This window comes from Podarcis gaigeae, assembly GCF_964106915.1.
Source record: "Podarcis gaigeae genome assembly, chromosome: 4".
Classification (NCBI taxonomy): domain Eukaryota; kingdom Metazoa; phylum Chordata; class Lepidosauria; order Squamata; family Lacertidae; genus Podarcis; species Podarcis gaigeae.
In genome coordinates, this window is record NC_139677.1 from 39,623,685 (window position 1) to 39,637,857 (window position 14,173).

Genomic DNA, 14,173 nt, shown 5'->3' on the forward strand with positions numbered 1-14,173 from the left:
TTTTTGTATAAGGTGTAAGTGCTTTTTCTTTTTTTCTTTTTTCTTGTTCTTTTGTTTTTTCTACTTTATTGTATTAACAAAATCTTTAATAAATAATATTTTAAAAAAAGAGAACAGAAATTGTGCTCCGGTGGCGCAGCGGCAGCAGGAGGCCCCATTAGCTAAAGTGGTGCTTCAGTTTCAGGTTAAGTACGGACCTCCGGAACGAATTAAGTACTTAACCCAAGGTACCACTGTACTGAATGTGTTATAAATGCATCATTTGTGAGAAAAGCTATATGCTAAACAAATGACTGAAGGCATGGTTCAGACACATGGGATGGAGACAAAAGTTTATAAAGTTGGGCAATACCTTTATTAGAACCAGGGCTTTTTCCCTAGGGGAATTTACAGAAGCTCAGTTCCGGCACCGGTGGGCGACATTGCCATTCTAAGAACGAGGGAGGTGTCCTGGCACCTGTTTTTCTAGGGGAAATTGCACCGTCCGTTAATACTACATGTGGCGATCTTCCCTGTTCTCTAGAGCAAGTGCAAGAAGTTCTCTCTATCAGGTGCGTGTGGGAAAGGTGAAGGAAGAAAGGCGTGCAGGTGACGTGCAAGCCTGGCCTCCTCGTTAGGCGCAGCTGTAGCGCGCGGGAAGCCGCCTGGCTCCCTCAGCCGCTCCTCTCGCCAGCCGCCACTAGAGGGTCCCGGAGGATAAACCTGCTGCTGCCCGAGGAGAAGCTTGGGCTGCCGCTCCGCAGGTTGCTCGAGGGGAGGCCGGCTCAAGCGAGGCGCTCAAGCGCCGCCTCTCCCCGGCTCGTCTTTGTGCCGCCGCCGCCCGACCCCTCCAGCCTGGCCCCTTGCGAGGAGCGCCGAAACCTTTCGAGGGGTCTTCCCTGGGACGGGGACGACGCCATCCCCACAGCAGCTGCAGCCCCCGCGAGGCCTCGGCCTCCCACCCCCCTCGCCCCTTCCCTCTCCCCACCCACACAAAGGGCTTCTTCGCTGCGCCTAAGCGGCGAGCGCCGGAGCTGCGCTTCGACGACAAGAAGCCATTGCAAAATAATAAAGGTTTATTATTATTATTATTTATTTATTTTAAAAGGAGGAAGCGGAAATAGCTGGTAGAAGCGGCTGCCGCCGGGTGTGTTTTTTATTGGGGGGGGGGGTCTGTTTCTCCTTTGGCTCCTCGAAGGGCAGAGAGGCAATTGCTTTTAGCAATGCCGAAAGCAGCAGGTCTCTTCCTCGGGGCCGGAACCCCACTGAATCCAGGAGGCGTGGTTTCCCGCTGCCTTTTTAACACGGCTGTGACTTATTCCCCACGTGAAAACGCAGTGACCCTCTCCCCGCTTTTCTCTGTTTAAATCGTTGCGTGCATTCTTTGTATGATGGAGCTTAGCATTGCAGCCATCCTATTTGGCTGATGGGGGAATATTAAGTTGTGGGTGGACATAGCAGTCGACACAGAGATTTCTCTTCGATACATAACAGGGGAAACTCCTCTTTCTCTCTCCACCCGCCGCTTTGTTTGGAGATTCAGTCCCACTTCCCCACCAGCATGTTCCAACCCAGCCCCTTTTCGATCTTCCCACCCACCGATTTCCTAAAGAAAACCCTCGGGCGAAAGTTGCGCTAGTTCTGGGAAACTTTCTTAACTTATCTCCTGGCTTTTAAAGAGAAATCCTTTGGCCACAAGCCGCCGCAGCGACTACTATTCGGGCTGGAATATTTTACAACACACCCCACAAGCGTGAGTCTCCTCCTCCTCCCTCCCGGCTTGGCTCTGCCCAGCTGCACCCGGCTGAGTTAGGCAAGCCTGTTTGCAGCCTCGCCGTTTCCCTGCGCGCTTTCCCCGCCTCCCCTTTGCCCGGGCTCCTCTTCGACCCAACGGGATCCGGAGGGAAGCGGAGGAGGAGCCAAGGCTGCGCGAGGGGGTTTTGCAACTCCCTCCCCTCACCATATGGGAGCTGGAAACTGTTGTTAGGTATGTGGTTCCTAGGTCAGCGGCACGCTGGATCCAGCTAGGAGGAAGGAGCTGGGGGGCAGTTTCGGGCGACCATGGAGAACGTGGAGTTCCGAGGCGGCCAGGAGAGGTTCCCGGACAAAGATCCGAGGCTGAACCCCGCGTTTTTGGACACCCAAGGGCACCCTCACCAGCCTCTGCTGCTGATAGGGGAGCAGAGGGGAGGCGACGCGTACAAGCTGGTGGAAGTGCAACTGAGCGGCGGGGCTCCCTGGGGATTCACGTTGAAAGGAGGAAGAGAACATGGAGAGCCTCTCATCATCACCAAGGTAAGGTTACACGCGCGCGTATTTCTCCGCGTAGGTGATCCAAGGGGTGCCACAGTGTGGCGGGGTGGGTGAGGGGATTCCCAGCCTCTTTTGTTTATGTCAGGATGTGGCCGGTTGACTCTTGTAATCCTACCGATTTCCAGAGTTTTCTGCTCCCTGGCCGAACAGTTTGCTTGCACATACAAATGGTGTTTTTTTTTCCTTTTTTCATTTCTGGAAGCACTTTTTACTAAGTGGTCGCTTCGATTCACCTCAACAGGGGACTCTTGCGATGTTGTTGGCAGCGGCTGAATTCTTCTTTACTTTGGTCTTAGTGACACTGGAATGCGGACTCCAGCCGCCACTCATTGAGGGTTGCTTTCAAATATGCTTGAAAATGCCCGGTTGGCTTTGTTCTCTTGGCTATAATTGCCATAATGTAGCTTTACCGTTTGTTTTTGGTCACATTTTCAGTTTAGCATACTCACTGGTAGTCCCATTGATTTAATAGTAAATTCCATTATGGATGGAAGCTTCAGGCAGCAATCCTGGGAACACTTTCCTGAGAGTAAACCCTATTCAACACAGTGGGGCTTATCTGTGAGTAAGTTTGCATATAGGCTTGCACTGTAGAGTTCACATACAACCCAACCCCCCTTTTAATCCAGAATAGTATTCCAGGTTAATTAATGTGTCATCACACAATCACCAAATCAGAATTCATAGTATACTTACTCAGCCATTGCACTAACTGGAGAAAAGTACACTTCTTGTTATGAGTACAAAAAGATGATTCAAGGACAGTAAGTGATCTTATTTGCCTATTTTAATTTCCTGAATGGTCACACAATACTGCTCAATTAAGAATGGCGAGTTGTTCCTCATAGAAGTGGTACAGTTTCCTCCTTTTTCTCCTCATAGAACTGCATGTCTCTTCACTGTCATTTCTCCTGTGCTGAATGAACATTTAACTACAGATTGAATTGCTCTGAACTGCACAGGTCAAGATAATTTCTTAACTTTCCAGTTGTTGCGGTTTATTCCCTAATGGCCTAGAGGTGGAGGGAGAGCTATCAGAGCTTTTTTTGAAGCTCTTTCTTGCTTATGTCATTGTTGCAACTGAATACTGGATTAGATTATTTAGCTGTGTTTGGTCAGAAAAATCCTCCTCCATTTCCCAAAAGCCATTCACAAGGCCATGTGTGATAACAGGACAGACCCACTTGCATGTTACCTGCGCAGCTGTAAAGCAAACATCATACTTTCTTAGGCAGATTATTTCACTTTATTTTTCCTCTCCCCTAGGCCTTCCAGAAAGGCATGTGTCTTTCAGTATTGCCACTCAGTGTTAAAACATGTGTTCTACAAATGCTCATTGTTTTCAGTTGTTTGCCAAACTTTTATCCAAACTCAACCCCCTGTTCTGCTCTGTACAGAATTAGTTTGGTTTCTGCATCAGTGTAATTTCTTACCATTTAACAAACAACAATTGGCTGTCCATCATATTTCTTAAGACCTTGAGAACCAAGGGGAGCTGCTTGCTGCTAGATAATGTTTTATTCTTTCACTGGCGGAAGCTGGGGAGGAAACAATTCCTCGGACGTAGAAAGCTAGCACTCCAGATCCCCCTGGCTATATCTCTTCTTCCTGGCATCCATGTCCAGCTCAGAGATATTTTGTTAGTGGTGATGTATGAAGAAACTTTCAGTTATGTGAGCCTTCTCTGAAGGAGTACAGGTTTGTGTCTTGTGACGCAATCTAATTTCCATGGCCACTGTCCCATAAAATTCGTGTGGCTCTCATCATTTACCTACCTATGTCAGTGTCTGATTATCTGATTATAGGTGGCGGAATACAGACAATACAAGGAATTACCAAAGTGTGCATTTAATATCCTGCAAAGTGTTGAGAACCTTTGCACCACACCCTTGCTTTTCCAGAATCTTGATTAGGTGTGGAAATGTGATAAAAATTATTCTCATCCCTTGGCAGGATTGGTTTACCAAGCATGCATAGACAGTCACTTAGCATTTGGGAAATGGCTGCCTTTTGTTCACTTTGTGTCCTGATCACTGTGAGGCCAGCTGAGAAAAACACTGCTTCCTGCCTTCAACACTCAAAAATGTTCTGGGGAGCCCTAGATTGTATTAAACATATACAAGCAGACAGGGGAACCCAAATCCATGTGTTATTCATACTATGTACAACAATATGTCTGTATTGGATAGAAGTAATTAAATGCTTTGGGGGATTAAAAATAGCCAAGGGTTTTAGAGTTTATTGAAAAGTTTGAAGTTGACATATTGTTAAGTTTTAGGCAAGGAAGAAAGCAGAGTGGAATATAATTAATAGATGCGCTGAAAGGACTTTTTAAGAGATGAGTGATTTTTGCCATTGTTATTTATATTGATGATGAAGTAATAGTTGAAACTTGTAGTTTAATCAAGAAATTAAAATAGTGTTGAGTATCTGTTGTTGTTCATGTATGTACTGAGAATCTTACTATTGTATGGTTAGAGATGCTCAGATTTTATTAAATGCCTATGGGGCCTAGGAGAACATTGCTTGTTCTCCTAAAACTATAGAATTGGAGCCAACTAAGTTACCTGCACTTGCTGTTATTTTGAATGGAGACTTAATCATGCCAAACTGTTCAGTTGAATCAAAGTGTAATCTAGGCTGAAATTCTGCACCCTGTTCCCTGTGAGTAAGCCTCATTGAGGATTTTGCACTCAATTCCCAATTTTTCTATCCTAAGTATGGGCTTAGCGTGGTCAGCATGTGTGATGCTGTGTGTTTGAAGGCAGCTCTTTATCTTTTTTAAAAGTCCATGCAACTACCTCCGCAAAATTACCCCTCACCTGCAGCAGCAGTGGTTTTTCAAAGAGTCACTTGCACAATAATTTCTTGGACCATCATGATCTAATGCTCAAAGTAGACAGGGATGAACTGGTTTGAAATACTGATAAAGCATGTAACCTGTTGTATAGTGCAGGGAAAGGGGTTTTTTGAGCTTACAGCATGGATGCCACAATCCTGATTCTACCCCTCCACTCCAGATATTTACTGTTAAGATGCCTGCTAGACCTGGCAGATTCCCCCGTTTCTTTTTCTCTTGGCTGACACCCCAGTCTTCCATATATCAGAAAGCTAACAGGCACTTGCCAGACCATTTTGAGGGACTTAAACACATTCACTTACAAATTTATGTACACTGTGTGTTCCCTGAGAGTATAGAAATGTTGTCCAATTTTTGGTGGCCCCATTTTGCTTCCAAACTGATAGGCAGGTTTGCTATGAGAGGGAGTGGTGATAAGGTGGAGAGAGGCGTAAGGTTTGTTTGCCTTCTGTACTTAATTACACCACACACTTTTTATGAACTTTTGCTTAGTGCATGGAAGGATAGCAAAGGACAAGATGTAAACAATCTACAAGAAGTTTGAAATGCTAAAAACATTCGACAAGCCCATCTGTAGCTATTTTAAATATAAAATGGAATAAAACCATGTGTTTGGGTACTGAAATGCTGGGTGTATAAAATGTTATAGTGGTTTCTTGGAAGGTCAAGCCAAATTCACATTGTTAAACCAGATAATAATAGGGTAGCACAGCCCATAACTGAGTGACTTGGCTGGTTCATTTCTGATGTTTATGTAGACATTGAGGACCTTTTCAAATACCCTGTTTTCAAGTGCAAAAGATGTGCACCTGTTAAGTATTTCCTGTATGCAATCAGCACATCACTTGTGTTTGTACTTCTGGCACTGGCATAGCACATTTTCACAGTACTGAGTATGCTATATTTTGTTATTGAGGATGATAATATTTTCTTCTCAGATGTTGTACATACTACTATCATGACTGCATTGTAGAATGTGACTGTCAAGTGTACCTCATACCTTTTTTTTTTAAAGGAGTAAATTCACTAATGATATTGTAAGCTCTAAGATGGGAAAATTCAGTTCAAAAGGGCTGTTGTATTAGAATCATAGAATTGTAGGGTTGGAAGGGACCACAAAGGTCTTCTAGTCTAACCACCTGCAATGCAGGAATCTTTTTGTCCAGTGTGGGGCTTTAACTCACGACCCATGATATTAAGAGTCCCATGCTCTACACCGACAGAGCTATCTAGTTTCAGTGGCTATAAAGCAGGGATGGGGAACCTGGGACCATCTAGGTGTTGTTGGACTACAGCTCCCATCATCCCTGACTGTTGACTATATTGGCTAGGGCTGATGAGCATTGGAGTCCGTCCAGCATTATCTGGAGAGTCACAGGTTCTGCATCCCTGGTATAAAGCAAAAGTATTACGTGGTTCAATTCCTGATTTTGCAACTGCATTCTACTGTAAGGTAAAGGTAAAGGGACCCCAGGCCATTAGGTCCAGTCGTGGCCAACTCTGGGGTTGCGCGCTCATCTCGCTTTATTGGCCGGGGAAGCTGGCGTACAGCTTCCGGGTCATGTGGCCAGCATGACTAAGCCGCTTCTGGTGAAATCAGAGCAGCACATGGAAACACTGTTTACCTTCCCACCGGAGCAGTACCTATTTAACTACTTGCACTTTGACGTGCTTTCGACTGCTAGGTTGGCAGGAGCAGGGACCGAGCAACCGGAGCTCACCCCGTCACAGGGATTCGAACTGCCAACCTTCTGATTGGCAAGTCCTAGTCTCTGTGGTTTAACCCACAGCGCCACCTGCGTCCCTGCATTATACTGTAGTGCCTTTCAAAAAAAGCATTCATAGTCCCAAAGTCTGTAAGTCCATCCCTTCCGTCCTTATTTATTTATAACAGTTTATATACCACTTACTTTGCACCTGTCCTCACATTTGTCTGTGATTCTCTTTGCCCTTCTCCTCAGTGCCTTGCTGGGAATGAGAGGGAAGCTGAAAGAATAACTGAGAGGAAAGGGGGCTTTCTCTTTCTCCCCACACCACCACCACCACCACTTTTCCTCTCATTTCTTGGTTGGCAAGTAGTATGTTTGTTTGTGCTCTCCAGGGGGCTAGAGCCAGCCCACTACCCGCTGGTTGACAGCTCCTAGTTAAGGTAATAATTTAGCTTTGTCATTCCGCCAAAAAAGCCTGACTCAGGAAACAGAAGCAAGCCATTTAAGTTCTTTGAATGCTGAAGCATGCTTATGTGCTATATTTTACTTGGTCAGTGAACTTTTCCCCCTTTCATTCTGCAAACACAGTGCTCAGAATTTATGAGTACTACAAGGGCAAGCTTCTTAAAAACATAGAATTCTCACTCATATACAAACTTAATTTTCCATGTGTTTTTTCCTAAACGGGCAGCAAATGAGTCTAAACATTTGTTCAAAGATGCCCTGGCAACAGGTCTTTCTGTGAACTGTGCCAGCTCTTGTGACTTCAGTGAGTATGGCACTTAAAAAACAAAGCAAAACTAAGCCTCATAGCCAAGTGGCGACGATATGAGGAAGGGGGGCTAGCAGCTGAAGAGGGAAGGGATAAACCTCTCCTCTCTGTGTAATAAGACTTTGATCAGAATCCAGGCTCAGCACAGCTGTAATTTACAAAAAAAGAAATGCAGGTGTGTAGTTTGAGCCTTTGACATCTAAAGATGGCTTAAAAGGAGACTGGTGAAATTCATGGAGGATAAGTCTGTCAGTAGCTACTAGCCTTAATGACTATATGTTACCTCTGGGATTGGGCTCAATACCAGTTGCAGACAACCAACACAGTTGGCTTTGTGCCCTTGCTTGTTGGCTTCTTAGAAGCAACCAGTTTGCCGCTGTGAGAAACAGGATGCTGGACTCGATAGACCTTAAGTCTCATCCGGCTGGGCAATTCTTACATTGGCAGATCTCAACGGAACTATTGCTACCTTACATTGTTTTCTTGTTTCTTTCCCCTTTCCTTCAGGGCCCTGTATATTAGATTTCATGCATCTAGTTAATAGCATATATAAAGTTTAAAAGATTTTGGGTTGTTCGCAGCAGTACCGATTTGCTTGATAAAAAAAATATACTGGGTGTTTGCAGAAAATGATGGCGCTAGAACTGGTTTTGTTACACGCACTCAAAGTTATTTCTTGGAAGTCCCTTTGTTCAAGCAACTCTTCTGCACTTGGCAAGTACAAGAAAGTGGCACAGATAGCCTGTTGCTGGTTCTTCAGGTGTATGATACCTTTGGCAGCCAACAGTTCCTGGCAGCGGTCCCATTCTGTCTGCATTTGCTCCTCTCCATTCCAGCCAAAGCCATGATGGTGGCAAGATTGCGCCTCTGTCACAGGACAGGAGTAGCCACCTAAGACCTTGGCAAGGAAGCAGCAAGGATGGCATCAGCTGTTAAGCAGACATTTTTACGTAGCTGGTCTTTGAAGTACCCCACACCCATTTAGTCAGAATTGATGACTAATGCTCAAAAAATGCCTCTTTGAATTGTGGAAGGAATTGACTTTTGTCCTTTCTGAGGTCTAATTGGTTCTTGCAGATCAGAGCATTCAAACGAAATAGTGTTACCTTTTGTTCTTTTTTCACTTCTAGGTGTAAAGGGTGCTTATCCATAGTATTCCAAAAATCTCTTTCCCGAAGGCAAACTATTCTTGTCTACTCTGGCAGTTTTAATCTATGCCTGAGATTAAAAAAGAAACCTGACTGAGATTGTATTGCACTTGAATGTTCATGTTCCTTAGCAATACAGTGGTACCTCGGGTTACATACGCTTCAGGTTACATACGCTTCAGGTTACAGACTTCGCTAACCCAGAAATAGTGCTTCAGGTTAAGAAGTTTGCTTCAGGACGAGAACAGAAATTGTGCCGCAGCAGCAGGAGGCCCCATTAACTAAAGTGGTGCTTCAGGTTAAGAACAGTTTCAGGTTAAGAATGGACCTCCGGAACGAATTAAGTACTTAACCCAAGGTACCACTGTATGTTATAACTCTTACACTTTTCTGATGTTTTACAGAAGGTCAATATTTAATTAGCAGAAGCTGTTCAGTGGTGAAGTTCAAATGTTGATATATTAATGAGTGATCAATTAAAGAAAAAGGAGGGTGAAAAACACCCTGTTATTTGAGTTCTTGCTTTAACTTTTCCAGAAAAGACCCATTCCAGTTTTTCACTAAAAATGACAGCAAACCTAATTGCAATAATTCACTCACTCAGTAGCTCCTGAGTGGAGTTCAGGTCAGCTGACTAGCTAACTACATGTAAACATGTTGAAATTGCAGGTAAGATTAACTTGATCAAGATAAGCATCCTGATAACGTAATGCAAGACATTCACGGTACATATTTGGAGCATTCTGATGTATTCCTGTGCAGGTTCTCTTCCGCAGAACCCCATTGTGAAACTGCCTGCAGCAGTAAATTGCAGATGAGTCATGTCGAGTGAGTCTGGCAAATACTTGGGTGGGGAACTGCTAAGTGAAACTGAATTTCATTGCAGAAAGTGGGTTTGCTTATTCAATTAGGGGATTCCTTGTTGAATCAGTGCATATGTAGATGCTGCAATATACTTGTTGTGGCGATGAAAGACGTAATGCTTTTGTCTTCCTGGCACAATCTAAAACAGTGATATATTTTGGTATTCCTAGGCACTGGTGTTGGCTTTTTTAAAACTTGGACTCTTAGGCAACTGGGTATTTTCTAAGTCTGCTCATAGGTCACGATTTTTGACATTGCTCTCAACAGACCCAAATCTGGTGGTAGTTGATGCAAGGCAGGCACTGTTCCTGGGTTCCTTAATAACATGTACAATGGTCTGTCACAAACCTTTGGAACAAAATAATAATAAATTATTTTTGACTACAACAGACCAACATGGCTACCTACCTGTAACAAACCTTTGGGATATAGTGGGCTAGCCCAGTGTTTTCCAGGGTTTTCACCTGCTTTTGGACTACAAGTCCTACCATCCCTTACCACAGGTCTTGCTAGCTAGGGATGATGGGAGTTGTAGTCCAAAAACAGCAGGAGACCCAAGTTTGGGAAACACTGGGCTGGACCACTGCTGTAAATCTTGAACTTTGGGGATGTATGATGTCCTTCAGGGGTCTCCAAAGAGACCAGCTGCAACTCTTGCCACACCGCATCATTGATTCAAAGTTTAGGGCTAAGAACCATGCTCTGCTTGGCGGAAAGGGCTAAGTCACTGCTGGCAGTGACTGTACAGTGGTACCTCGGGTTACATACGCTTCAGGTTACAGACACTTCAGGTTACAGACTCCGCTAACCCAGAAATATTATCTCAGGTTAAGAACTTTCCTTCAGGATGAGAACAGAAATCATGCTCTGGCGGCAGCAGGAGGCCCCATTAGCTAAAGTGGTGCTTCAGGTTAAGAACAGTTTCAGATTAAGTACGGCCCTCCGGAACAAATTAAGTACTTAACCTGAGGTACCACTTTTCAACCATGTCATGTTATATGCCATACTTTTTCAAATTTAGTATTCTAATGGGGAGAATGGATAGTTTGCTGCCTAATTCATAAGGACTTGATATTTATGGGCATCGCCACCAAGAAAATTGCTGGGTGGAAAATTTGGCCCTTACAGCTCATTATAATTTTACAACCATGAGCTAGACATTTCAGACTCATATTGGGAATATTTCCATAATGTAGCATCACCTTTCTTTCAAACGGACAGTTGTGAGAGGTAGAAGTTTAGTGTAAAAAAAACACAAACGGGCTTGTGTATGATTAGCATGAAGGAAGCAACACTGAGCATAGGCTGCAGGACATTGGATAAATAAACAGCTTTTCCCAGTGTTGTAGGGATTATTCATTACTGTACTGTTAATGGAAACTCAGGTGCAGAAGTGTGTGATGTTATCTCCATGGGGATCGCCTTCCATGAATACTAATGTGTTGTGTCTGTGTGTAAGCCAGGCGTAAGCAACTTTTTTCTGCCATAGTTTTCTGCTAAGTGCTTGGCATGACCAGAGACAAAAGTGCCTTGGTTTAGCTAATCTGGAATTAAAACTATCCTCCAGTTTTCACCACGGTTACTTCCTTAAAGCCATGAAGCCAGGAAAAAGGTGGTGGGGGTTTTTTAAAATCAATTTTATTACATGAAATACTGCCCCTTCCAATTATTCATACAAAGAGGAGGACATAAGGACGGAAGAAACTCTGATGGGATGGAAGAATGAGGCAGTTTCAAGAGGTCCATGGGGCTGTGTAAAATGAGGTTAGGGGCTACATGGAGCTCACCTGTGGGGTCAGCACATTTCAAGTAAAAGCAGTTACTGCAAGCAATGCTCTGTGCATGCTTTGAGTCTTCTAGGGGAACCTTTCTGCTAAGCAAAGACATTTGTATATTCAGCTTTGTGCTAGAACCCAATGTTTCTATTGCTTTAAAGTCTCAAACATAGAAAGAGAAATGTGTCTCTTCCAGCACAAAGCAAAGGCTTTTCCAGTAGTTAGTACAGTATACATTTGTTTCTTATTTGCATAACTGCTTTGATCTGTTTTTATCCTCAGTGAGATTGTTGCTCCAAAGTTTACATGGTCCAGTGGGTGGGTGTTTGTGGAATATTTTTTTGCCCTTTCTCCTTTTCCATAATAATTTAAGGAATGTGAGTATTGTCCAGGTTACAACCTGGAAGCCCTACCTGCACTTGAAGTACACAGCAGGTGTCTTGTAACAGGAGGCTGATGAAAATGCAAATATAACAGGCAGGAAAAGTTTAAGGCTACACTGTAGTTCTTTGTATTGTGCTAATAGTCTGATGGTGGCTATGGAATAAATCTTGTTAGAATTTGCTGGTGTTTATTGTATCAAATTTCTATCCTGTACTTCCTCCCAAATTATAAGGGCGGCCCAAATCATAAGCATTTGCCAACATCATGAACTTTACTTCCAAGGTAAAGGTTTCTTCCTCCTTAGTGTACTGTATGAGTGTGTCCTGGCTGACATATAATTTCCTAATTGTTGTGTGTGTAATGTCCGGACATTACCAAAGAGACGTTCTGTTGTTTTGGGGTGGGGTTGAAAAATATTTGTCACTCTCAAAAAGTACTACCTCTTGATATATAACCTCCAGTTACTATTGTCTTCCTTCACCCCAGCAGATGCACATAAAAGGTTACTTGGTCTGACTTACAGTTTAAAAATAATAATAATACAGCACTTGAAGCACCTTCATGCATGGAAATGGGTTATGATCCAATGCTATTCATACACAGGCTGTTCTCAATAGGAATTATAATACAGTGGTACCTCGGGTTACATACAGGTTACAAACGCTTCAGGTTACAGACTCCACTAACCCAGAAATGTTACCTCGGGTTAAGAACTTTGCTTCAGGATGAGAACAGAAATCGTGCAGCAGCGGCAACAAGAGGCCCTATTAGCTAAAGTGGTGCTTCAGGTTAAGAACAGCTTCAGGTCAATAACAGACCTCCAGAATGAATTAAGTTCTTAACCCGAGGTACCACTGTACCTAGCTACTTTAAATGAATTCAAATCTCCAGGGCCTGGTGAGCTCACCCAAGGGTACTAAAGGAGCTTGCAGATGTAATCTCAGAGCCTCTGTCTGTAATCTTTTGAGAATTCTTGGAGAACAGGTAAGGTCTTTGCAGACTGGAGGTAGGCAAATGTTGTCCTCATCTTAAAAAAAGGGAAAAAATACCCAGGTAACTACTGACCAGTGAGCTTGACCATAATATCAGGAAAAAGGTCCCAGAACAGATAATTAAACAGTTGGTCTGTAAGCACGAAGGAAAGGATGCTGTGATTACTGTGACCCAGCATGTGTTTCTCAGGAACAAGTAATGCCGGACAAATCTCATTTCTTTTTTAAGAGTTACAAGCTTGGTTCAGAACTCTTAACTGAATTATGAGCCCCTGAAAAGTGTTGATGTATTGCAGTAATATGTGTCTGTGTTTAGAAATTAATCTAAATGTGAAATACATATTAAGTTATTGTGTGAAAAAATGGACGGTTATGACATTCGTCCTTATTCTCCAATGAATAAGTGATACTTCTTTCAAGATCATTGTCCTTAATTTAAATTAGGAAGATAAAAGACCACTGTTGGGTAATTTCCCCAGTAGAGTTCAAATGCTAAACACAGTATCTAGAGGTTTGTCAGCCCCATAATTGTGTGGATGAGGCAAAATAGATATCAGCAAGATTGGGTCTGTTCCTGGATAAATAATTCATTTCTGAGTGAAAAAAGAGAAAATCTGAGAGGCAAACCAATAGGTTTAGAACCAGGTAGGTAAATAGGAAGCAAGTGTTTTAACACAGACCCTTGCGAAGCAGGGCGGGTATTTGTAAATTGGGCAGGGCATATCAGGAGATGCTGGAGTTCATCTGTCTTATGAAATTCATCCCCTCAGAAGCCTACCATGTTGGCAAATTTCATTTGCTTCTGCTAATTATACACACACATTACACGCATACACATACGCACGTGTATGTATACACACACATGCATACATACACAGACATGATCACATACACATATATATATTTGTTAGCTTTGAAAAAATAATTAGAGGTATCCGCTCTAAAGGGCCTGCTATGGCTTCAAATTCCATTATCTATCTATCTATCATCTATCTATCTATTGCCATATTTTGATTTCCCACTTGTGAAGTGTGGCAGTGGAAAACAAGGCCTTGCTTATTCCAAAGCAGACTTGGACCCAGGTCAAATGAAGGAGGACTGTTTTCCAAAGCACCAAAATGGGGTCTGAACCATGTCTTGTGATCAGTGCGCATGCCTAGTGTGCATTCCCAAGGCCAGCTCCTGCATTGTTTTCTGTGCCAGCCCTTTAAGACAAAATGGCCTAGGGGTTAGTAGTGGAGAAAGTTGCCTGAGAGGCTCTTAAATTTTCTTCTCTGGAGACTTTCAAGAACAGGTCGAACATGCTCTGCCAACTAGGATATCTAGTCTCATTACATGAAGTCATTTTTAGAGAACATGAGTCATGACTCATATCAG

General features: G+C 43.3%; 1 protein-coding gene across 7 annotated transcripts in view; it reads left to right on the forward strand.

Moving 5' to 3' along the window:
• Nucleotides 1–991: 991 nt before the first annotated feature.
• SHROOM2 (shroom family member 2) overlaps nt 992–14,173 on the forward strand; it is a 106,487-nt gene continuing 93,305 nt past the window's right edge. For 4 of the 7 annotated variants that reach the window (XR_014563093.1, XM_083734119.1, XM_083734121.1 and 1 more), the window contains exon 1: nt 992–2,274. Coding sequence is in view for 6 of the 7 variants with exons in the window: in XM_083734119.1 (XP_083590245.1) it covers nt 2,041–2,274 (234 nt within the window). In the remaining variant the exon portion in view is untranslated. The remainder of the gene's footprint in view (nt 2,275–14,173) is intronic. The other 3 variants (XM_083734118.1, XM_083734120.1, XM_083734117.1) reach the window with 2 other exon arrangements.